The sequence below is a fragment of the Nerophis ophidion genome, linkage group LG17 (assembly GCF_033978795.1).
Source record: "Nerophis ophidion isolate RoL-2023_Sa linkage group LG17, RoL_Noph_v1.0, whole genome shotgun sequence".
Lineage (NCBI taxonomy): Eukaryota > Metazoa > Chordata > Actinopteri > Syngnathiformes > Syngnathidae > Nerophis > Nerophis ophidion.
Window position 1 is genome coordinate 49623663 of NC_084627.1, and position 27586 is coordinate 49651248.

At 38.8% G+C, this 27586-nt stretch overlaps 1 protein-coding gene across 1 annotated transcript in view; it reads left to right on the top strand.

Moving 5' to 3' along the window:
• Nucleotides 1–1948: 1948 nt before the first annotated feature.
• The window catches only part of fech (ferrochelatase), a 38469-nt gene continuing 12831 nt past the window's right edge, over nucleotides 1949–27586 (top strand). Inside the window, exons 1-9 of the mRNA XM_061877119.1 lie at nucleotides 1949–2153; nucleotides 4442–4532; nucleotides 8145–8264; nucleotides 10292–10440; nucleotides 18542–18676; nucleotides 20243–20349; nucleotides 21605–21703; nucleotides 23035–23142; nucleotides 26958–27122. Coding sequence (XP_061733103.1) covers nucleotides 2114–2153; nucleotides 4442–4532; nucleotides 8145–8264; nucleotides 10292–10440; nucleotides 18542–18676; nucleotides 20243–20349; nucleotides 21605–21703; nucleotides 23035–23142; nucleotides 26958–27122 — 1014 coding nt within the window. The 5' untranslated portion in view covers nucleotides 1949–2113. The remainder of the gene's footprint in view (nucleotides 2154–4441; nucleotides 4533–8144; nucleotides 8265–10291; nucleotides 10441–18541; nucleotides 18677–20242; nucleotides 20350–21604; nucleotides 21704–23034; nucleotides 23143–26957; nucleotides 27123–27586) is intronic.

A 27586-nucleotide genomic window follows, 5' to 3' on the forward strand; every position in this document is an offset into this window, starting at 1 on the left:
TAAGAGGTAGTCACCTGAAATGGTTGTAACTTCACAGGTGTACTTGAAGCTCATCGAGAGAACGCCAAGAGTGTGCAAAGCAGTAATCAGAGCAAAGGGTGGCTATTTTGAAGAAACTACAATATAAAACATGTTTTCAGTTATTTTCACTTCACAGGTGTCATAGTTTCGAAGCATTCAGTGACAATCTTCAATATGAATTAAAAAGGCTTCAACAGCGGAGTGGGCGGATGACGGTTGCATAGAAGCTTCCCAACGGTCACAAAGGTGGAAGAAGGCTGCAGCAAAGATGGGCCCTCAATTGTCTTGGTCTCCATGCCATTGGACCCTTCTCTTTGCCAAGGACAGTGTGGTGGCTGTCTGTGCACCAGTCTCCCTACTTTAAAAGGTTTCACGCACAGGCGTTTTCCTGAAGGCAATCCCACCAACAAGAGGACAATCATGCTCGTTTCGAGTGATCGCCGCCGATGATGACGACAACAACAATGTAAATAGTCATTAAAATAGAAATAAAAGGCATTGAATGAGAAGGTGTTTCCAAACTTTTGGCCTGTACTGCACATTCATGCTCATATCAATTTTGGGCCATTTGTATCCGTTCTTTTTTATTTAGTTTTTATATTGAGCGACTTATATATGCTTCTGAGTACCAATGTCCTCTGCAGAGGACATTTTCCTTCTGTCATAATTAGTAGTTGTTTTTACGGCATGAACTTAAGCACAGTACACACATTTTCAATAGTTTTGACAATAACAGACTACCTTCAAATCTCAGTAAAACTAAAATAATGTTATTCTTCAACAGTAGAAGAGAAAGTCAAACACAAATCGGTGATGTAGACATTCAAAGGGTAAAAGAAATGACATTTTAGGTGTAATATTAAATGATAAATGAACTGGAATTCTCATTTAAAAATATGAAACATGAGATGGCAAGAAATATTTTAATAATGAATAAATCAAAATATGTTCTGGACCAAAAATCACTATGTAGAAATATGAGGCAATAACTACAAAAGTACACTTAATTAACCGTGTTACAAAAGAGGTCAGTTACAATACATAATGTTGGATATAGAGCACAATCAAACCCTTTATTGAATCAAAAATATTGAAATTCAATTATTTGGCAGCTAAAATTTTACACAAAGCAACCCAAGAATGTACATTTCTTAACAAAAGAGGATAATATATTAGTAGGCATTGTTGTACATGCATATGAATGCATACTTAAAAAAATTAGCATATTAATATTTGATTTTTTTTTTTTTTTTTTGATTGGTGACAACCTGAAATGTGAAACTCGCCAGTTTGCATTGTTTTGGCAGTTGCAATTACTGCTTGCAGGAAGGAGGAAACACTTCAGATCCAGCAAAACCTGTACAATCTGACAGGAAGTTGGGTCATAACTCACTAAGTTCACATAATATTATGTGTTTATTTTCGATTTAAAGCATTGACATGATGTGAAACACACACACACATATATATATGGATATATATATATATAATATAAGGCACATGAAGAAAAACAAACATGCAGGTTGTCAAGTATGTGGGCGTGGTCACGACAAAAGGAGGTGGGGTTTTGCTGCTGCGTAGCATGACGTAATCACAATTTAAGAGTTGTCAAGTGCAAAAAAATGTATAACCGGAAGTTAGACCAATTAGTCACCAAGCTTTCCTTATATAACAACACACAGCTCATGAACGCCGCTAAAAAAAACAAGCGAGGAGCAAATTCTAGTGACGCTGTAAGTGTATTAATATTTAGTATATTAATGGAATAAAAACAAAATAAAACATTACATTAGAATCCCCTACACGTATCTCCCTTTTCAAGCCAGTATGTTTGTATGACGTTTTGTTGTAAGTAAACATAAAATAAGATAAAATACATGTTTGCCAGGTTTCAAGTTCAAGCGGCACCCGGAAGTCGTGACGCCCCCGCTCGGCAGCTTGATCATGTTTGGGAGGCGGCCAGCTGGTGGCGATTGCTGAGGAATCTCCTTCTTAAAGGCGGACTGGGAAGCACACACACGCGCGGGGAGACTTAAGGAGAGCACACTTCTCTTATCTGGGTGACTTCCCTCAGTCCCGGCCGGACATTACCATGATGGGAGTGCTGGGCAGCGCCGGCCGCTTGGTTCAATGTGAGTCTACATTTCAGCTATGTTTATTCACTTTGCTTGCAGTTTATTCACAGTCAACTGTTGGCGCAGTTGACTATTTTGAAGTGTGATGTGTGACTTGGGCGCAGTTATCATTGACGAGTGAGCAGCGTGCAGTTTACACGCAGATGACATTGGCAGGATTGTAGTTTCGTAAATGGGCGACAAGCGCAAACGCTTGGTGACGCTTAACTTCCGGTGAGGATTTTCTACACGGTACAATAATGGTTGTGAAATTATTTGTTTCACCGTGCATGCTTATTTATCGCCACACGAATTGACTCAAACAATTTGTAATTTCTACATGTTAGCCTCTTGCATCTATTTCACAGTAGAAAGCGAAGCATATAAACCCCGCTGTCTGTCCCAGTGCTTTTATTGTGCAAACGGACATGCCATTTCCGTGACTGGTTAACCCCGAATTCCGTGTGTCTTTACACAACCCAGCGTGCTTCACTATTCAATGTTATATTTTTTTAGGGTTAACTTTATTATCTACAATGTGTTGCATTGCGTATTTTTAATGTGAATAACATGACCATTTATTGACGTATTTAGTCTGAGTTACACAATTTTTAATTTTGAACTTGCATAATCTCGGTTGGAGTCCCCCTGGCGGCTTGTTAGGGTATTGCTCAATGACAAAAATGGCTTCATAATGAATGAGGAACTAAACAGCTATTTTGTTAAACAAATAAAATAACATTTAGGGGTTAAACTATGGAACTGTCTTTTACAATGAGATAAAAGACTAAAAATGTATTCCAATTAAACAATATATATATATAAAGACAGAACAATAAGATCATATGGACAGCCATATGTTTACATTTTGCCTTATATTTAATATTTTACTTATTTTCTTTGTCTAGTTTTATATTTGTTTTGTATCATCCCGTGAGGTGTATATTATTTTTTTTTTTGTTCGGTTTGCACTTCATAAACTTTTGCACTTGTTTTTTGTGTGTGTTTTCATTATATTTGGATGTATTTGGTTGGTTTGTATGCCATCCATTAAGTAAGACTACGCATTATTTTGAAGAGGGCAGGAAAATAGATTTTCTTCATCCTGTTCCTTCTCAGGCATTGGTGTGTAAACGTGTGTTTAGTTGCTGAGGTTTAATTGTCTTTTGATCAAAGATGCACAGCAATGAAGGAGATAAATAAAAAAATGAAATGAAATGAAACATTTAGAATAAGATTTTTGTAGTGTTAACTATAAAATATTTTATTTCACTGTAAGAATATATTTTGGATAAAAAAAAATAATTCTAAATATATTCTGTTATTCAAAAAAATATAAGTATTACTACTGATGTAAGATTTTTTTGAAATAAGACTCAAATGCACTTTACTCGTCCACATTTTGTTACATCGCCGAGTATTATTTGAAAATGAAAAACCAAAAACATTCATAATGTCTGGGATGAGTTGGCAACTTGTCCAGGGTGTACGCCGCCTTCTGCCTGATTGTAGCTGAGATAGGCACCAGCGCCCCCCCGCCACCCCAAAAGGCAATAAGCGGTAGAAAATGGATGGATGCCACAATGTTAAGCTCTAAACATTTCTTAGTCCTTACAGTATTAGTATTGGTATATTTGTTTTTCAAATGGCTCCGAATGTGTTAAAAATAAACAACTAAGAACTTTATATGTACATAAGTATTCCCACCTCTTGCCACAAATCCTGCTGTCATTATTAAAGTTAAAGTAGCAATGATTGTCACACACACACTAGGTGTAAATTATTCCCTGCATTTGACCCATCACCCTTGTTCACCCCCTGGGAGGTGAGGGGAGCAGTGAGCAGCAGCGGTGGTCGCGGCCGGAAATGATTTTTGGTGATTTAACCCCCAATTCCAAACAGGGAGGTAATGAGTCCTATTTTTATAGTCTTTGGTATGACTCGGCCGGGGTTTGAACTCACAACCTACCCATCACAGGACGGACACTCTTTTGTGTGTATAATTCTGCAAAACAAAATTTGTTTATGCCATTTTAAAATAAAAAAATGTGTGGAAAGTGTGGTTTATAATGTCCACATGCACTGTAATTAATATGCATGTGTGCTTCTGAGTGTTTAGTGTGCTAACTGTTCAATTTAGGATCATCTTTGACACATTCTTAATAATATAAGGTTTATTTAAAATGTTTTAATATAGCAAATGAGAATATAATTGCATGAAAAATGTCTTAGAAGGTGGCGTGTGTATAAATGTATGTATAGATAAATGCCAGTGGAAAAAACTGGTTGCTGTTGTTGTGCCGCAGTTGCCAGGAGCAGCGTGACTCTGAGCGTGAGGAGGCGATCTGCTGCTGCCGCTTTGGCCCAGACTGTCACCCCAGAGACTCAGGAAAGCAGGTGAAACACTGTCCATTGTTCTCACATGATCATATTGAGAGATGTCTCGTTCGGGGGCCGGAGTTTACACGCTACTTTGTAATCACATGAAAGAAGCGGGTGTCCTCTTAGTCCAGGAGGACCCACTTAGGGACGTAACAAGGAGCTGCTGGCCGGCTAACATGCATGTAAAGTGTCTAAGTCTTGTACAAAACCCAAAATCAGTGAAGTTGGCACGTTGTGTAAATGGTAAATAAAAACAGAATACAATGATTTGCGAATCCTTTTCAACTTATATTCAGTTGAATAGACTGCAAAGACAAGATATTTAATGTTCACACTAAAAATTTTTTTTTGTGCAAATTCTGAACTCTGAATTTAATGTCAGCAACACATTGCAAAAATTTCGCACAGGGGCATTTTTACCACTGTGTTACATGGCTTTTCCTTTTAACAACACTCAGTAAACGTTTGGGAACTGAAGAGACACATTTTTGAAGCTTTTCAGGTTGAATTCTTTCCCATTCTTGCTTGATGTACAACTTAAGTTGTTCAACAGTCCGTTGTGGTATTTTAGACTTCATAATGCGCCGCACATGTTCAATGGGAGACAGGTATGGACTGCAGGCAGGCCAGGAAAGTACCAGCGCTCTTTTACTATGAATCCACGCTGTTGTAACACATGGCTTTGCACCGTCTTGCTGAAATAAGCAGGGGCGTCCATGATAACGTTGCTTGGATGACAACATATGTTGCTCCAAAACCTGTATGTACCTTTCAGCATTAATGGGGCCTTCACAGATGTGTAAGTTACCCATGCCTTGGGCACTAATACACCCCCATACCATCACACATGTGTAAGTTACCCATGCCTTGGGCACTAATACACCCCCATACCATCACACATGTGTAAGTTACCCATGCCTTGGGCACTAATACACCCCCATACCATCACACATGTGTAAGTTACCCATGTCTTGGGCACTAATACACCCCCATACCATCACACATGTGTAAGTTACCCATGTCTTGGGCACTAATACACCCCCATACCATCACACATGTGTAAGTTACCCATGTCTTGGGCACTAATGCACCCCCATACCATCACACATGTGTAAGTTACCCATGTCTTGGGCACTAATACACCCCCATACCATCACACATGTGTAAGTTACCCATGCCTTGGGCACTAATACACCCCCATACCATCACAGATGTGTAAGTTACCCATGTCTTGGGCACTAATACACCCCCATACCATCACACATGTGTAAGTTACCCATGTCTTGGGCACTAATACACCCCCATACCATCACACATGTGTAAGTTACCCATGCCTTGGGCACTAATACACCCCCATACCATCACACATGTGTAAGTTACCCATGCCTTGGGCACTAATACACCCCCATACCATCACAGATGTGTAAGTTACCCATGTCTTGGGCACTAATACACCCCCATACCATCACACATGTGTAAGTTACCCATGTCTTGGGCACTAATACACCCCCATACCATCACACATGTGTAAGTTACCCATGTCTTGGGCACTAATACACCCCCATACCATCACACATGTGTAAGTTACCCATGTCTTGGGCACTAATACACCCCCATACCATCACACATGTGTAAGTTACCCATGTCTTGGGCACTAATACACCCCCATACCATCACACATGTGTAAGTTACCCATGTCTTGGGCACTAATGCACCCCCATACCATCACACATGTGTAAGTTACCCATGTCTTGGGCACTAATGCACCCCCATACCCTCACATGTGTAAGTTACCCATGTCTTGGGCACTAATGCACCCCCATACCATCACACATGTGTAAGTTACCCATGTCTTGGGCACTAATGCACCCCCATACCATCACACATGTGTAAGTTACCCATGTCTTGGGCACTAATGCACCCCCATACCATCACACATGTGTAAGTTACCCATGTCTTGGGCACTAATACACCCCCATACCATCACACATGTGTAAGTTACCCATGTCTTGGGCACTAATGCACCCCCATACCATCACACATGTGTAAGTTACCCATGTCTTGGGCACTAATACACCCCCATACCATCACACATGTGTAAGTTACCCATGCCTTGGGCACTAATACACCCCCATACCATCACACATGTGTAAGTTACCCATGTCTTGGGCACTAATACACCCCCATACCATCACACATGTGTAAGTTACCCATGTCTTGGGCACTAATACACCCCCATACCATCACACATGTGTAAGTTACCCATGTCTTGGGCACTAATGCACCCCCATACCATCACACATGTGTAAGTTACCCATGTCTTGGGCACTAATACACCCCCATACCATCACACATGTGTAAGTTACCCATGTCTTGGGCACTAATACACCCCCATACCATCACACATGTGTAAGTTACCCATGCCTTGGGCACTAATACACCCCCATACCATCACACATGTGTAAGTTACCCATGTCTTGGGCACTAATACACCCCCATACCATCACACATGTGTAAGATACCCATGTCTTGGGCACTAATACACCCCCATACCATCACACATGTGTAAGTTACCCATGTCTTGGGCACTAATACACCCCCATACCATCACACATGTGTAAGTTACCCATGTCTTGGGCACTAATACACCCCCATACCATCACACATGTGTAAGTTACCCATGTCTTGGGCACTAATACACCCCCATACCATCACACATGCTGGCTTTTACACTTTGTGCCGAGAACAATCCGGATGGTTCTTTTCCTCTTTGTTCCGAAGGACACGACGTCCACAGTTTCCAAATTTAATTTGAAATGTAGACTCGTCAGACCACAGAACACTTTTCCACTTTGCATCAGTCCATCATAGATGAGCTCGGTCCCAGCCAAGCCGGAGGCGTTTTTATGTGTTGATAAATGGCTTCTGCTTTGCATAGTAGTTTTAACTTGTAATTAAAAATGTAGCTACAAACTGCAGTTACTGACAGTGGTTTTCTGGAGTGTTCCTGAGCCCATGTGGTGATATCCTTTACACACTGATGTCGGTTTTTGATGCAGTACCATCTGAGGGATCGAAGGTCCATAATATTGCATATGTGGAGTGATTTCTCCAGATTCTCTGAACCTTTTGATATTACAGACTGTAGATGGTGAAATCCCTAAATTCATTGCAATAGCTGGTTGAGAAATGTTTTTTTAAACTGTTGGACAATTTGCTCACGCAGTTTTTCACGAAGTGGTGATCCTCACTCATTCTTGTTTGTGAATGAGTGAAAATTTCATGAAAGCTGCTTTTATACCCAATCATGGCACCCACCTGTTCACCTGTGGGATGTTCCAAATAAGTGTTTGATGAGCATTTTTCAACTTTCTCAGTCATTTTTTGCCACTTGTGCCAGCTTTTTCGAAACATGTTGCAGGCATCAAATTCCAAATGAGCTAATATTTGCAAAAAATAACAGTTTTCCCAGTTCGAAGGATAAGTATCTTGTCTTTGTAGTCTATTCAATTGAATATAGGGTGAAAGGGATTTGCAAATCATGGTATTTTGTTTATTTATGATTTACACAACGTGCCAACTTCACTGGTTTTGGGTTCATTACAATAATTCCTACTTGTCGTGCAGGAAACCGAAGACAGGCATCCTGATGCTAAACATGGGAGGACCTGAGAAACTGGAAGACGTACATGACTTCCTGCTGAGGCTCTTCATGGACACTGACTTGATGAAACTCCCAGTACAGAAGTAAGTACACTTGCTGTAAATCTCTCAAATAGACTTCCATTTTTGTCTTTTGTTTCTTTAGCCGTGTTCAGGCGATTTATTACATTTTTGTACAATGTTCCTAAGCCGGGGGTCTGCAACCCGCGGCTCTGGAGCCGCATGCGGCTCTTTGGCGTCGCCCTAGTGGCTCTCTGGAACTTTTTCAAAAATTAATGAAAATGGAAAAAGATGAGGTGGGAAAGAACATATTTTTTGTTTAAATATAGTTTTTGTAGGAGGTCAAACATGACACAAACCTCCCTAATTGTTATAAAGCACACTGTTTATATTAAACATGCTTCACTGATTCAAGTATTTGGTTAGCGCCGTTTTGTCCTACTAATTTTGGCGGTCCTTGAACTCACCGTAGTTTGTTTACATGTAAAACTTTCTCCGACTTTCTAAGACGTTTTTTATGCCACTTCTTTTTCTGTCTCATTTTGTCCACCAAACTTTTAACGTTGTGCATGTATGCACAAAGGTGAGCTTTGTTGATGTTATTGACTTGTGTGGAGTGCTAATCAGACATATTTGGTCACTGCAAGCTAATCAATGCTAACATGCTATTCAGGCTAGCTGTATGTACATATTGCATCATTATGCCTCATTTGTAGCTAAATTTGAGATCATTTAGTTTCCTTTGTCCTCATAATTCATTTTATATCTCATGACACACTATCTGTATGTAATATGGCTTTTAATTTTTTGCGTCTCCAGACGGGTTTGGTTTTGTATTTTTGATCAAATATTGCTCTTTCAACATTTTGGGTTGCCGACCCCTGTTCTAAGCCCAAGCTGACTCATTTGAGTAACAGTGAGTTTTTAACATAGAATTAGCAAATACCTGAAGCATAAAGCCATATGGGCCCTGCGATGAGGTGGCGACCTGTCCAGGATGTACACTGCCTTCCGTCCGATTGTAGCTGATATAGGCACCAGTGCCCCCCCGCGACCCCAAAGGGAATAGGCGGTAGAAAATGGATGGATATATAGCCATATGGCATTTGTTGACACTAAGCACATTACAGTGACAAACGACAATAACAAAAAGTGGAACAAATACCATCAAAAAATTGTGTATGTAACAAAATTGTTCCAATCATAGTTGAAATAATATTAAATATACCAAAAAATGAATGATTGAATGAATGAATGAACTTAGTCTTGTTTTTCCTGTGGCCTGCAGACTTTTTGTGGCACATGTGATTTGTGTTGGGTTGAATTATAAGTTAATAAGTTAAAGTAGCAGTGATAGTCACACACACACACTAGGTGTGGCAAAATTATCCTCTGCATTTGACCTATCACCCCTGGCTGGCTGGGAGAAGACACGGTCGAAGTGGAGGCACATAAATAAGACCGCCCACAAAACGGTGCACCCTGAAGAGACTGTCAGAAAGAGATTTGAAGAGGATCTGTAAAACATCATCGAAGCAACATTTTGAGTAAAGTTCCACCATCACATGAAAGCACTAAAACATACCGGTGTAGTGAGTTTACATTATTCACCCAAGGAACTTTAGTTATTAGAGTTCAAGACGCACGCTTTGTCAGAGGTCACATTTCCGACGTTATTGCACCAGTGAGCCACGGATGAGGAGATGCTGCTTTGTTATTAATTCAAGTAAAGTCTGAATGTCATTAAAACAGTTAGCTCCATCTTTTGACACTTCTACCACTCCCGTCCTTGCACGCTACACCGCTACAACAAAGATGACGGAGAAAAGACGCTGCCGAATGTGAGCCACGTAAATAAGACTGCCCACAAAATCCTGAAGCGACTTGAAGATTATCTGTTAAACGTAATCTATGCAACATTTTGACCAAAGAACTACCATTACATGTTATGTAGACCACAAGGAAGTGTTTTAATGTAGAATTTTTTTTATAAAATGACTCTTTTTAAGAAGTTTGACTTTGTGTTCATTTTGTCGGTCAAGTTATGCGTGCTGTCTATCGTTTGTATTCTTTCAATACAATATTCATGACGCTACTCTCTTCGTCCACAGTAAGCTGGGTCCGTTCATCGCTAAGCGCCGCACCCCAAAGATCCAGGAGCAGTACAGTAAGATCGGAGGCGGCTCGCCCATCAAACACTGGACCTCCATGCAGGGCGAGGGCATGGTGAAGCTGCTGGACGAGATGAGCCCCGAGACAGGTGACGCCTGCGGTGTTTGCACATTCAAAATAACTTCACTTTATTCTGCCACTTATTTTGGAAGTTAACTAGCTGAACCAGGTGTTTTTCTGCTTGGTTTAGCAAAGAGACGTATCACTCTTACGTCGCTTAAAATGTCACACTATTAGGGATGTAAATAAAGATAAACCGACGTAAAATTCCTGACGGATTGATTGAAACTGATTAAGACTTTTCTTAGTAGATTACACAGTACAGTACATATTATGTACAATTGACCACTAAATGGTAACACCCCAATAAGTTTTTCAACTTGTTTTAGTCGGGGTCCACGTTACTCAATTCCTGGTACAAATATACAGTGGGGCAAAAAATTATTTAATCAGCCAGCGATTATGCAAGTTCTCCCACTTAAAATAATGACAGGTCTGTAATTTTCATCATAGGTACACTTATACCAAAACTTTTTATACCAAAAAGTTCTATTTTGGTTTCATCTGGCCACATGACATTCTCCCAATCCTCTGCTGTATCATCCATGTATCCATTTTGGTATAAACTCAACTGGTGGTGTTTGGAGGAAGAAGAATACTGAGTTGCATCCCAAGAACACCACACCTACTGTGAAGCATGGGGGTGGAAACATCATGCTTTGGGGCTGTTTTTCTGCTAAGGGGACAGGGCGATTGATCCGTGTTAAGGAAAGAATGAATGGGGCCAAGTATCGTGAGATTTTGAGCCAAAACCTCCTTCCATCAGTGAGAGCTTTGAATGGTTGACAAAATACTTATTTTCCACCATAATTTACAAATTAATTATTTAAAATTCCTACAATGTGAATTCCTGTATTTTTTTTCCCATTCTGTCTCTCACAGTTGAAGTGTACCTATGATGAAAATGACAGACCTCTGTCATCATTTTAAGTGGGAGAACTTGCACAATCGCTGGCTGACTAAATACTTTTTTGCCCCACTGTATACTATCAGCATAATACAGTCATCACACAAATTAATCATCAGAGTGGATACATTGAATTATTTACAATCCAGAGGGTGGTATGGGGGGTTGGGTTTGGTTGATATCAGCTCTTCGGTTAGTATTTCCGTTTCAAATTTGAATGATTGTAAAACTGATACTTTGATGAACTCACGATACTGCTCAGTTTTCCCAGAGTCAGCAGGCGTGCAAATAGCTAGCTTATATGCTAACATGAAAACAAGAGTCATTATCGTCTCTCCCCATACATCATACCTTTTTTTTTAAATATTCAATTCGGACATGTCTACAACAGGAAGTGAAGCCACCTGACATCACTCAAATAACAATATATGTATCTGTAGATGTTTTTTTATTTTTTTTTTTTTTTTGGTCCTAAAAAACAATCAGTTTGTGTACAAGTACTTTTTGAGAACATTCAACAATACTGATAATGAAATAACATTGATATTTTTGGTCACAATAACCCTAATAGGACATTTTCATATCATTACATCCCTACAACAGTAACATGGCTGCCCTTGTGAAGAACATTCGATGTTTTTTTTCTGCCTGGCAGGATTATATTTAGTGTCTTTTGTTTGTTTATTCAAAGAAAAACTTTGTAAAAAAACATATTTCAGTGTGTTTTAGTACTTTTGAGCACATTCAACAGTCCTGTAATAATGGTGATCATTCAGTATCAATAATACAAATGATAATCTTCATCATAACCTTGATATCACTTAAAGTGTTTGTTTTTGCACAATTTCTCTAAGCAACAGCACATTATTATCGGATTATAACTATTGATTTGCAAAAACTATATTTTTTGGACCAATTAGGTGAAGATGCATGATTTCCCGCGGCACACCAAAACAATATCAATGTTTTTCAACCACTGTGCCTAGTGTGCCGAAGCACAGTGGTTGGAAAACACTGCTCTATAAAACACGACCATGTGGATATGAACGTTTAAAACCTTCAAATTCTGTATGGCGAGAACATGACCTCAATACATGCAGTTGTTACAGCATTTCCCTTTTTGTGTAATCTGTCATGATGCAAAAGTGTGCGTGCAGACAAATGAAACAGCTTTTGAGCTTTCTTTATTTTCCTTTCATTTATTTCAGGCAAAGACATTAAAAAAAAAAGTACAAGGTAGACAAATACATACTAATTACAGATGTCCAACAATGGCTTTTTTGCCGATTTTCCGTTATTGTCCAACTCTTAATTACCGATACCGATATATACAGTCGTGAAATTAACACATCATTGTCTAATTTTGTTGTGATGCCCTGCTGGATGCATTCAAAAATAAATTTAAATAAATCAACTCAAGTTATGGAAAAAAAATGCCAACATGGCACTGCCATATTTATTATTGAAGTCACAAAGTGCATTATTTTTTTTTAACATGCCTCAAAACAGCAGCTTGGAATTTGGGACATGCTCTCCCTGAGAGAGCTTGAGGAGGTTTGGGAGGTGGGGGGTGTATATTGTAGCGTCTCGGAAGATTTATTGCTGCAAGGGGTTCTGGGTATTGTGTTTATGTTGTGTTACGGTGTGGATGTTCTCACGAAAATGTGTTTGTCATTGTTTGGTGTAGGTTCACAGTGTGGCACATATTTGTAACAGTGTTTAAGTTGTATATACGGCCACCTTCAGAGTGACCTGTATGGCTGTTGACCAAGTATGCATTATATTCACTTTTGTGTGTGTGAAAAGCTGTAGGTATTGTGATTGGGCCGGTACGCAAAGATTTATTGGCGCTCTGTATTTCTCCCTACATCCGTGTACCACTCCGTACAGCGGCATTTTAAAAAGTCATACATTTCATTTTTTGATACCGATTAATTTCCGATATTACATTTTAAAGCATTTATCTGCCGATTATATCGGCAGCCCGATATTATTGGACATCTCTTATATATAGGGGACGGCGTGGCGCAGTGGGAGAGCGGCCGTGCGCAACCCGAGTGTCCCTGGTTCAAATCCCACCTAGTACCAACCTCGTCACGTCCGTTGTGTCCTGAGCAAGACACTTCACCCTTGCTCCTGATGGGTACTGGTTGGCGCCTTGCATGGCAGCTCCCTCCATCAGTGTGTGAATGTGTGTGTGAATGTGGAAGTAGTGTCAAAGCGCTTTGAGTACCTTGAAGGTAGAAAAGCGCTATACAAGTACAACCCATTTATAAATGAATATAGTTCAAAAGGTAATGTTCAGTATGTAATACATGGTTGTCCAGTTTTGCCTGAAAGGGAATGGGAAGAAAATTATTTATTTAATACCACCCCCAGTTCTCTAGTCAGCGATGAATACATTAAGGATTATACAAATGTTGTATCAGTCTTTGTCATAAGAAAAGTGTGACTTTTTATCATGTTTTAGAGCTTATTCACCAAGATAATGCACACGTCAGTATGAATCTAATCTCTCACTATCTTGTATTGTAGCTGACGCTGGAGTACATGCATTTGTAAACAAGTGTTAAATTGATGTTTGTTGTATTCTCTTAGACGTCATTACCCACACAGGATGGTAGTTGTGTTAACTTACCTGGTATGTCTTATGCCGTTTATTTTATTGGTGCAAAACTCTCCTTGTGTTCTGTTTAGTTTACATTATGTTGTCAAGTTAGTTCATACTTGCCAACCCTCCCGATTTTTCCCGGGAGACTCACAAATTTCAGTGCCTCTCCCGGAAGCAACCTTTCTCCCGATTTTCCACCAGTATTGGATCGTGCCTTTAGCGCCCTACAACCTGTCGTCACGTCCACTTTTCCTCCATACAGCGTGCCGGCCCAGTCACATAATATATGCCGCTTTAACACACAAAGTGAATGCAAGGCATACTTGGTCAACAGCCATACAGGTCACACTGAGGGTGGCCGTATAAACCACTTTAACACTGTTACAAATATGTGTGAACCCGCACCAAACAAGGACAAACATTTCGGGAGAACATCTGCACCGTAACAGAACAAATACCCAGAATCCCTTGCAGCACTAACTCTACTCTTCTATCAATATACACCTCCCGAATTCGGAGGTCTCAAGGTTGGCAAGAATGCGTTAGTTGTTGGCTTTAGCTCCTGATTAAAAAAATATAAAGGTCCTGGGTTTGATCCTGCGCTCGGGATCTTTTGTGTGGAGTTTGCATGTTCTCCCCGTGACTGCGTGGGTTCCCTCCGGGTACTCCGGCTTCCTCCCACCGTCCAAAGACATGTACCTGGGGATAGGCCCCTCCCACCTCCAAAGACATGCACCTGGGGATAGGTTGATTGGCAACACTAAAATTGGCCCTGGTGTGTGAATGTGAGTGTGAATGTTGTCTGTCTATCTGTGTTGGCCCTGCGATGAGGTGGCGACTTGTTTAGGGTGTACTCCGCCTTCCGCCCGAGTACAGCTGAGGCTCCAGCACCCCCCGCGACCCTGAAAGGGACAAACGGTAGAAAAATGGATGGATGGATGGAAAAAAGTGCCTTCCTTAAGTCAGCAAAAGTGCTTTTGAAGGTGGAGATTTACGACGCCAGCTACTGTGCAAAGTTGTACTGAGAAGTTATTCGGACAGTTTGTTCTGTGGTGCTCCTAAATTAATTGTGGTGGCTCGCCACAAACAAATGAATGCCGTTACAATTCAAATTTGTGGGGCTATCTAAAGTCTGGCCCTTAAAATCCCATATTAGCTATTACACTAATTTGCTTTGTCATACCGGTAAATTGAGAGCTTTGCCTTCCGGCTCAGCTCCTTCTTCACCACAACGGATCAATTACAGCGTCCGCATTACTGAAGACGCCGCACCGATCCGCCTGTTGATCTCACCATCCACTCTTCCCTCACTCGTGAACAAGACTCCAGGTACTTTAACTCCTCCACTTGGGGCAGGGTCTCCTCCCCAACCTGGGACTACGTTCCCATCCTCACCTATGGTCATGAGCTTTGGGTCATGACCGAAAGGATAAGATCACGGGTACAAGCGGCCCAAATGAGTTTCCTCCGCCGGGTGGCGGGTCTCTCCCTTAGGGTGAGAAGCTCTGCCATCCGGGAGGAACTCAAAGTAAAGCCGCTGCTCCTTCACATGGAGAGGAGCCAGATGAGGTGGTTCGGGCATCTGGTCAGGATGCCACCCGAACGCCTCCCTAGGGAGGTGTTTAGGACACGTCCGACCAGTAGGAGGCCACGGGGAAGACTCAGGAGACGTTGGGAAAATTATGTCTCCCGGCTGGCCTGGGAACGCCTCCTGATCCCCCGGGAAGAGCTTGACCAAGTGGCTGGGGAGAGGGAAGTCTGGGTTTCCCTGCTTAGGCTGCTGCCCCCGCAACCCAACCTTGCATAAGCGGAAGAAAATGGATGGATGGCTTTGTCACAACATGCAGCTAATGTCGTTTTGTTTAGTTATCTCCACTGCAATGAGCTACATTTAATTGTTTTTAGTGTCTTCAATGCAGCTTCCCCCAACCTCTGAATTGTTCTGTTCGCGGTCTTTGCTTGGTCTACATCTTAGTTCAAATAAAATATATCCCTAATTTTTGTATTTTTTTTTGTTTTTGAACCCTGACTTTTTGTAGTGTCAACCCTAACAGCGTTTTTCTGACTTCTCGCGGGCGTCTCTGGCTGCAAAACAAAGATAGTGCCCCACTGAAGGAGGGGCTGCTCACACCTCACTGATAACACACTGAGATCAGCAGTTAGAAAGAAAAAAAACAAAACTGACGACACAACCCCAGCGGGGTCTGTCCTTGAATTGATGAACGTGGACCCCGACTTACACAAGTTGACAAACTTATTGGGTGTTACCATTTAGTGGTCAATTGTACAGTACTTATTCTGTACAATCTACTAATAAAAGTCTCAATCAATCAATGTCTATAAAAGATAATCTGCGGTAAAGTTCCCGACGGTTACTTAAGCATTTCAAATTTTAGAACAGTCAAACAGTGACTGATAAACCGCACTTTGATAAACTTGTGGCACTGTACATTTTCTAAAGCGTGCTAATTGCTAGGTGGCGGCTAGCATGCTGATTGCTAGCGATCTTGAATACTGGACTCTGTTAATGTCTTTCTATATTGTAAAGGTCATACCTTCATCTAACACATTGCAATATTTTTGTCTGCCAAGGAAAACTATATTGTGTGTCTGTAGTTTATTACTGTATTTAAATATGACAAACGGTTGAAAAGATTTCAGTATTAAGTACTTTTAACACATTCAGCATTACCGTGATCATTTTGTATTGTTAAATATACAGTACGGGCCAAAAGTTTGGACACACCCTATTTTATTTTATATTTTTTTCTTATGTGGGCTCTGAACCGAGGATGTCGTAGTGGCTTGTGCAGCCCTTTGAGACTCTTGTGATTTAGGGCTACATAAATAAACATTGATTGATATTTTCATGACTATTTACGCTGTAGATTGACACTGAAGGCATCAATACTATGAATAAACACATCATGATTTTCCCGAGGCAACTCTCCTGAAAGGATCAAAAAAGTACTATCTATCTATGTGGAGTTATGTACTTAACAAAAAAAGGTGAAATAACAAACATGTGTTATATTCTAGTTCCTTCAAAATAGCCACCTTTTACTCAGATTACTGCTTTGCATTAGTGTTGTCCCGATACCAATATTTTGCTACCGGTACCAAAATGTATTTCGATAGTTTTCTAGATAACAAAAATCTTATGGTACATTAAACTTCTTATTGCAAGTTTGTTCTTAAATAAAATATGGACTGGATTCTCACTATTATGTTAGATCCACTATGGACTGGACTCTCACTATTATGTTAGATCCACTATGGACTGGACTTTCACATTATTATGCTAGACCCTTTCGACGTCCATTGCATCCGGTCTCCCCCAAGGTTTCTCCCAGTCATTCTCATTGACATCCCACTGGGTTGTGAGTTTTTCCTTGCCCTTATGTGGGCTCTGAACCGAGGATGCCATTGTGTCTTGTGCAGCCCTTTTGAGACACTTGTCATTTAGGGCTATATAAATGATTGATTGAGTGAACATACTAAACAACTTATTTTAGTCGTAAGTAAACAACAAAAGGCTCCTAATTTAGCTGCTGTCATATTGTGTCATTTTCCATTCTTTTATTTTGTAAAAATTAAGGACAAGTAGTAGAAAATTGATTAATCTACTTGTTCAATTACTGTTAATATCTGCTTACTTTATATTTCAACAGTTTCTATCTACACTTCTGTTAAAATGTAATAATCCCTTATTCTTTTGTTGTTTGATACTTTACATTAGTTTTGAAAGATGCCACAAATATTGGTATCAATCCGATACCAAGTAGTTACGGGATCATATATTGGTCATATTCAAAGTCCTCTTATTTCCTGTGTTTATAAACATAATATGAATTTAAAAAAAAGAGTTTTTGTGATGCTAAAAAATATTGATGTAATAATAGTAGTAAAGGCTGGATACGCTCTTGTACTTGATATCATTACAGTAGATGTCAGGTGTAGATCCACCCATGGCATTTGTTTACATTGTGAAGCTGGTGAACTAGGGTGTGTAGTGAAGCATGTTTAGCTATGATGATACTTGTAAGAAACTTACTTTGTCACCATGGAGGCGAGGATTAGTGATTTATAAGTAGCTAAAACACTGGATGGACGTTAGCCGCTAGCTGGCTAGCCATGTCTTAAAGCATCTCTTTTTAGGGTGTTTCAGTGTTATAGTTTCACCTTAGTGGTTAGTTTTTAAGCCAAAATGCGGCCGTTCTCCCTTTTCTGTCTACACACTGTCTGCTTGTAAGTACTCTGTGATTGTGCGCTGCCGAACATGCTCCTCTGCTCATAAAACCAGCAATGTCATGACGTGACGGGCACGGGGGCGTGGGAGACCGGTACTTTTCAGAGGCGGTATAGTACCGAATATGATTAATTAGTACCATGGTACTATACTATTACCGGTATACCGTACAACCCAAGAGGTCGTCACCTGAAATGGTTTTCACTTCACAGGTGTGCCTTATCAGGGTTAATGAGTGGAATGTCTTGCTTTATCAATGAGGTTGAGACCATCATTGGTGTTGTGAATGAGAAGGTGTGTCCAAACGTTGGCCTGTACTGTATATTATCAACACATTTTGTTCTTTTTTTTTTACCTACCAGCTCCTCACAAGTTCTACATCGGTTTCCGGTACGTTAACCCACTGACCGAGGACGCCATTGAGGAGATGGAGAAAGACGGAGTGGATCGAGCTGTGGCCTTTACACAATACCCCCAGTACAGCTGCTCCACCACAGGTGTCAGACACACTATCTACTGTCACTTGACACATACTGTACCTACTGTACATATACACCTGCGCCTGAGTCCATTTCACCTTGTGTAATAATATGATGACAAACATGTTCAATAGTTGCCATTGCTCACATTTATGAAGGCATCCACCAACATATTAGGAATCTGTTTTCTACAGCTTTTACCGTGCAGGTTACATGTGTTTGCAGACTATTATTGGAATGACTCTTCTAGAAACGAGAGACATCATTATTTTATGGAATATTGAATGCATGTGTGCTATGTAGTTGCAGTTTAAGTACATCACGTGTTTACACTTGCACAATTCAACAATTAAAGCAGCTAATTAAATCAAATTGTATTTAGTAATTATTTGAATACTAAATCTAAACTAAGCAATACTATTACAATTAAATGACGTGTACTAGGAGGAGCGGCCGGGCTGAAACTCGAGGGTTCCCGTTTCGAACCCAGCTTCCGCCATCCCAGTAACTGACGTTGTGTCCTTGGGCAAGGCACTTCTCCCAGTGCCATCCACACTGGTGTGAATGTAGTTGAAATGTAGATAATGGCTTCTTCATGGGAGACGCCTTAACTCACTGAAAAACATTCAAAATAAAAATTGTATAAATATAATTCAATGATGTATGTATAGTGGTTCTGATATTATTATTGATCTATTGATAAATTAATAAAGTTCACCATTACCTGAACCAAATAAAATGGGACTAAATAAACTGTGCATCTGTCAATCTTCAGACATGTTAAAATGTGTACGTAAATGTAACTTTGTCATTATTAATTTAAAATCGGTACTAATATGTCTGAATAGTTAATACTAATAATAATTATAACTCCACCAAAATTTTTATTTTATTACATTTATTTATTATTATTATTATTGTCATTATTACTAATTGGTCTGTTGATAGATTATTAATTAATGGTAATAATTACCAGCCCCATGACATTACCAAATAAAATAGGAACAAATAAGCTTTGTTTCTGCCTATTCCTTTTCAAAAATGTTAAAATGTGTACGTAAATGTAACTTTATTTATTTATTTAAAGACAGTACATATGTCTTAATATTGATAATAAATATTATAATAACTTCTACAATACATTTATGTATTATAATTGTCATTATTAATAATTGATCTGTTGATAGATTATTAAATGAATGGTAATCATTACCAAATAAAGTAGGAAATAAATAAGCTTTGTTTCTGCTTAGTCCTTTTCGGACATGTTAAATTGTGTACATCAACTTTGTATTTATTTACACTACTAAAAAGAATTAATTTAAAAGTAAATGGTAAAAAAAAAAAACATAAAAAATGACATACAAACAGCAAGAAAAAATAAATGACTAACTCTGATTATATTACTTCCAGACATGATCAAACAGCCCAAAATGTCTTGTTTCCCACTTTTTATTTAAAATAGTTAAAACAATACAAAATCATGAATTTAACTATTTCTAGTAATATTACATTAAAAATATCAGAATATTGTCCATATTTGCTTCTTGCTCATGGAACTTTTTTTCTCTGTTTTGCCTGCAGGCAGCAGTCTAAACGCCATCTACCGTTACTATAGAAACAGAGGTGACAGGCCCAAAATGCGTTGGAGTGTCATTGACCGTTGGCCCACACACCCTCTGCTGGTGGAGGTTAAGCACACACACACACACACACACACCTTCTTGAAAGCGGCGAGAAAAGCCTACCTCTTTAGGACCACCCTTTCTAGATTTTTAAAGATTTGTATTTACAACAATAATATACAAACAATGCGAATATATAAAACATAAGCCTTTACATTTATTTTAAGTATTTTTGTTTGTGATTGTTTTTCATTTATTTTAAGTTTTTTTTGTTTGTAAATGTTTTTAATCTTAATTATTTACTTTATTAAAGTATGTCTCTATATACATATTTATTATGATTTTTTTTTTTACTACATTTAGGCTAAAGGGGGCTCATTTTAATTTCTTACTCACACTTATTACATATGTTGACCAGAGGGGGAGCACTTTTAAAACCGACACACAGCCAATTTGAAAAATCCCTCCTTTTTGGGATCACCCCAATTTTGATAGATTTCGCCACCAGGGGTGCCAATGAGACATTCTCTATTAGATGCAATGGTTTTCTGTATTGGGACCATGATTTATGTCAGGGGTCGGGAACCTTTTTGGCAGAGAGAGCCATGGAAGCCAAATATTTTAAAATGTATTTCCGTGACAGCCATATCATATTTTTTAACACTGCCTAATGAGTGCATTTTTTAAGTAAAACCAACATTTTTAGAGAATAATAAGTCTCTAAATTATTTTTAATAACATTGTTATTTCTTGAACAGGTGCGCTAGAAAACAGTTGGATGAATTAAAATACATGAGAATGTTTTATATTTTGAACGTTATTTTTAACATCGTGATTACCAGCAGAATTATTCATTACTTATCGTGTTAAGCAATGTCAGCTAAGATTTATCTGAGAGCCAGATGCAGTCATCAAAAGAGCCACATCTGGCTCTAGAGCCATAGGTTCCCTACCCCTGATTTATGTCCTACCTTGTTCACTTGGTCCTTACATGGATGGTACTTTTCCTTGTTGTCTCAAGAAGTGTAGAAACACAAGAACACACACACAAATAAAGCAGGTAGAACATTGAAATAATGAGAAGCATTAGATTTACAAAAAGTAATTCTAGCAAATGATGAAGTAAAAGCAACCAAGGCAAACAATTGTTTTAGATGTCAGTGTGTAGTTTTTGTAGAAGGGAACATTTTAGAAAATATGACTAACTTTATATATATATATATGTGTGTGTGTGTGTGTGTGTGTGTGTGTGTGTGTGTGTGTGTGTGTGTGTGTGTGTGTGTGTGTGTGTGTGTGTGTGTGTGTGTGTGTGCGCTTGCAGTGTTTTGCACAACATGTCAGCAATGAGCTGCTGAAGTTTCCAGAGGAGAAGAGAGACGACGTGGTCATTCTCTTCTCGGCACATTCCCTTCCTATGGCTGTAAGTACAAGCTCCACTCTCCTAAGTTCACCTGCACATGTTGACATTGTATCCTCAGCTTTTAAAGGCACGCCCACTACTCACCTCGGTAACACAATACAAGTGATACAATTGAAATGACTGTATTTTCCGGACCATAGGGCACACCGGATTGTAAGGCACACTGCCGACCTGAATAGGTTTATTTTCTTACAAAAGGCGCATCAGATTATTGGACGCTGCTTTTCTAAATGTAAAACACTTCCTTGTGGTCTACATAGCATGTAATGGTGGTTCTTTGGTCAAAATGTTGCATGATTATGTTTTACACATCTTCAAGTCGCTTTCTGACAGTCTCTTCAGGATGCACCCTTTTGTGGGCGGTCTTATTTACGTGGCTCACCTTAGACAGCGTCTTCTCTCCCCGTCATCTTTTTTGTAGCGGTGTAGCGTGCAAGGACGGAAGTGGAAGAAGTGTCAAAAGATGGCGCTAACTGTTTTAATGATATTCAGACTTTACTTTAATCAATAATGGAGCAGCATCTCCTCATCCGTGGCTCACTAATGCAATAACACCGGAAATGTGAAAAAACGTCCGACTAATAAAGTTTCTTGCGAAAATAATGTAGACTCACTACACCGGTATGTTTTAGCGCTTTCATGGCGAGTTTACTGACAGATATAAGAACTTTACACCACTTTATATCAGAAACGGCAACAGCAGAAGATGAATATCGCATAACATGAAGATGGAGAAAAAAAAGCTTTTTGACTATGGTGGACTACAAAGGCGGACATGCGCACATTTTCAGGACTTATGCCGATCCCAAATACAGATAAGCAGGTACCACAACCTAAGAAAAGTTTCTTTTGCATAATATTGTGAATCAAAACACCAGATAATGTCTTACCTGAACACACACCATAATAATACTCGTATTTTGAAGGCACGGACAATCCATTCAGCAGTGCCGTTTTATAGCTTACCAATGTCGTAATAAAACATTTTGATAGATTTTTGAGTCCCGTGTGTAATGTTCTATATTTTCAGTGGAACATATAAAATTTTGGTGTTTACTTGAGTCATATTGCAGTCTACACGTATCTCCGATGTGTGACTGCCATCTACTGGTCACACTTATCATTTCACCATGTACCAAATAAAATAGCTTCGAAGTCGTTAAGTACAACCACAATTATTCCTTACATTAGGCTATAAGGTGCACTGTGGAGTTTTGAGAAAATGAAAAGATATTACTGTAAGTGCGCCTTGTAGTCCGAAGAATACGGTAGTTGAATCGACTTCAGTTGATGACGAGTGATGGACGTTTGCTGTTGTGTAATGTGTGCAGGTTGTCAACAGAGGTGACCCTTATCCTCAGGAAGTGGGAGCCACTGTTCAGAGAGTTATGGAGAGACTAGGACACTGTAACCCTTACAGACTGGTGTGGCAGTCCAGGGTAAACACACACACACACACACACACACACACAAACACACCTGAGGATGTAAACTGCTAATTTCCTGGCAGAGCCTTAACTAAATTTTGATAGTCGACTAGTCATCGACTATCTTGACGATTAGTCGATGACTAGTGATTATAAACATATTCACTGGCTTTAATGAAGTCATTAGGGTTTATATTCAGCTTGAGATATTTTAGGCATGTGCTTACTAACAACAAATATGACCTTGTATAATTGTGTATTTATACTGTAGGTATGCTGCTCATTAGACTGTTAAAAAAATGTCAATGACTATTAAACGGTTGTGCATTTAAAAGGAAGGACGGGAAAAGTGAAAAATAAAACAAGTACCATATTTTTCGGAATATAAGTCGCACCTGCCGGAAATGCATAATGAAGAAGGAAAAAAACATAAGTCGCACTGGAGTATAAGTCGCATTTTTTGGGGGGAAATGTATTTGATGAAACCCAACAGCAAGAATAAACATTTGAAAGGCAATTTAAAATAAAGAATAGTGAAGAACAGGCTGAATAAGTGTAGGTTATATGAGGCATAAATAAGCAACTGCTATGTTAACCTAACATATTATGGTAAGAGTCATTCAAATAACTATAACATATAGAACATGCTATACCTTTACCAAACTATCTCTCAATCCTAATCCATAAATCCCATGAAATCTTATACGTCTAGTCTCTTACACGTCTAGTCTCTTACATGAATGAGCTAAATAATATTATTTGATATTTTACGGTAATGTGTTAATAATTTCACACATAAGTCGCTCCTGAGTATAAGTCGCACCCCCGGCCAAACTATGAAAAAAAAATTGTGACTTCAAGGTCCGAAAAATACGGTATATACATTCATGTAAAAATTTTTTAAAACTTACTAGCTCCATCCATCCATTTTCCTACTGCTTGTCCCTTTTGAGGTTGCGGGGGGTGCTCGAGCCTATCTCAACTGCATTCGGGTGGAAGGCGTTGTACACACTGGACAGTTCGCCACCTCATTGCGGGCTAATTATCTGAAAAAAAAGAATCATTTCGTGATGTTTTTAAAAGCTGCACTCTGTAGGATCTTTCAAGACTTAGACCAGTGGTTCTCAACCTTTTTTCAGTGATGTACCCCGTGTGAACATTGTTTTAATTCAAGTACCCCCTAATCACAGCAAAGCATTTTTGGTTGCGAAGAAGAGATAAAGAAGTAAAATATAGCACTATGTCATCAGTTTCTGATTTATTAAATTGTATAACAGTGCAAAATATTGCTCATTCGTAGTGGTCTTTCTTCAACTATTTGGAAAAAAAAGATGTAAAAATAAGTAAAAACTTGTTGAAAAATAAACACGTGATTCAATTATAAATAAAGATTTCTAATCATCAACTTAAAGTGCCCTCTTTGGGGATTGTAATAGAGATCCATCTGGATTCATCAACTTAATGCTAAACATTTCTTCACAAAAAAAGAAATCTTTAACATCAATATTTATGGAACATGTCCACAAAAAATCTGTCAACACTGAATATTGCATTGTTGTATTTCTTTTCACACTTTATGAACTTATATTCATATTTTGTTGAAGTACTATTCAATAAATATATTTATAAAGGATTTTTGAATTGTTGCTATTTTTAGAATATTTAAAAAAAATCTCACATACCCCTTGGCACACCTTCAAGTACCCCCAGGGGTACACGTACCCCCATTTGAGAACCACTGATTTAGACGATGTACATTTTACATTCTTATACAATTCATCTTTACAGTCTAAAGGTGAGCAAAGACATGAATACAAATACATTTTTGCTTCTGCCAACTTTCTCCTGGTCTTCCATCATGTCTTTAAAACCATCATCCCTGAGGTTCTGGCCCCTGAGTAGCATAACTGACTTTGCTTCTGTTAACTTGCATCCCTCCCATGCACTGTGTGTGTTTTCTATTTGCAGCATTTTCTTGTTTCATATGTTGAATGGTGTTTGTGTGTTTTTGGTTGTGGATCATTTTCACGTTGCAGCACGTTTGCCTTCATTGGTCACCATAACTATTAACACATCTGTAGCAGTTATCACTGTTTAAAAAATACTGCTTGCCGTGTCACTTAGTCCAAAAAAGGCAGTTTGTCAGAAGTAGGGTTGTCCCGATACCGACATTTTGGTACCGGTACTAAAATGTATTTTGATACTTATCTAAATAAAGGGGACAATAAAAGCTTACATTATTTGTACGACGCCTTCCATTCATGTGCAGCAGGGATAGGCTCCAGCACCCCCGTAAAGGGACAAGCGGTACAAAATGGATGAAGGGATGTCTTTATTTTAACAAAAAATCTTAGTATACATGAAACATATGTTTCTTATTCCACTTTTGTCCTTAAATACAAAAGTGAACATACGAGACAACTTGTCTTTTAGTAGAAAGTAAGCAAACCAAGACTCCTAATTTAGTCTGCTGACATATGCAATAACATATTGTGTCATTTCTTACTCTATTATTTTGTCAATATTAAGGACAACTTTAGAAATTGATTAATCCACTTGTTAATTTACTGATATCTGCTTACTTTCTTTTTCAACGTGTTCTATCTACACTTCGATTAAAATGTAATAATCACTTATTCTTCCGTTGTTTGAATGCCTTACATTAGTACTTTTTAATGATGTCATTCATCAGTACCGCGGTACTATACTAGTACCGTACAACCCAATTAGGAGTGTGAAAAAAGTTGGTCTACTGAGGGCCGCACACGGAGACATTTAAGGGTGATATTTGAAATTTTGTAAACAGGCCAAAAAATGGCTAAGAAGTTTTGAATAAAGAAAAAAACAGCCTGCATGTGAACTATGTCTCATAGATGACTTATTATTATTATTGTTAACCTTTTTAAAAAAACAAGCTGGGGCCCGCACTTTGGACACTTATATATGAAAGACTGTAAAAAGGGGAGCCGTTACCTCCCTGCTTGGCACTCAGCATCAAGGCTTGGAATTGGGGGTTAAATCGCCAAAAAATGATTCCCGGGCGTGACCACCGCTGCTCACTGCTCCCCTCACCTCCCAGGGGTTAATCACGGGTGATGGGTCAAATGCGGCAAATAATTTCGCCACACCTAGTGTTTGTGTATTGAATGAATGGTTTATTTTGAGCCTTGCAAACAAAACAAAAGAATGACATAAAATACAAAAGAAATCTATATATATATATATATATATATACACATTATATTCACACCTACATTGTAAACATTACATGTGACTATTCTTTTGAAGATGTCAAAATTGGCTTAAAAGAGAGTGGTAAGAAGTTAACTATCATTGGTACTTTAATTAACTCAGGTGTAAGTTTCTTCCAGCCTCGACATAACATTTAGTCACCACAAGATGGCGCCAGCTCTCTAATAAATGAGTGAGTAGTGTGCAAAAAGACTCCCAAATTAAGGTTGCAAATATAATTTGTTATTCCATGAAATTGATCATTTTGATTTTTTTTTTAACTCAAATGATGGAAAAATATAACTTCCTAGAATGCTTTACTTTATCCAAGTATTCAAAACAAAGGGAATTCATGTTTACTTTGTCATGCGGCGAAAAATACTTAAACATTCAAACTTTTTCTGTTAGTTGGCTGACTTGCAATGGATTTAATTCCACTTCCTGTAATTCCAATTCAACATCCTGTGTAAATTATTCTGATAAATTGAATTGTAATTCCAAAATTGGAAATATGCACAAGCCCACTGGACAGGTTGTTTGATATCTTGGTGTTTACAAAACCGTATCGTTCCTTTTGTGTCCCTGCGTTGGTCCAGGTGGGCCCCATGGCGTGGCTCGGGCCCCAGACGGACGAGGTCATCAAAGGTCTTTGTGAAAGGGGGAAGAAGAACCTCCTGCTCGTGCCAATCGCCTTCACCTCCGATCACATCGAGACTTTACACGAGCTGGACATTGAGTACGGACAGGTGCTGGGAGAGGAGGTGAGGATGACAGAACACAACTTCAATGATATCTGAAGACTAGCTTGGAGTTGTGATATTACTTCTGCATGTTTGATCAACTCCTTTTAAGTGGCCATAAAACACACATGTTACACATTAATCACTATCCAAGGGTGTCCAAGCTTTTTTTCACCAAAAAATCAAAGCATGCGAGGGAATTTTTTAATATTTTTTTCATTTTGAAAAGCGATACAATAAATAGATGACATATTTATATAACCATTTTGGCTCCCCTCAAGTTTGGTATCAGGGACCTGGTAGGGTTTCCGTCATAAAAATTATTTATTCTTATTATTCAATGTAAAGTCTCTAGATAAACTTCAGGTTTGTCGATATAAAGTTTAATAAAAAAAACAAAAACATTTTATGCGTTTATTTTTTTATGTTTAAGAAACCCATGTTATGTATGTTCATATTTCTTTGTGACAAATAAGGGTTTCATA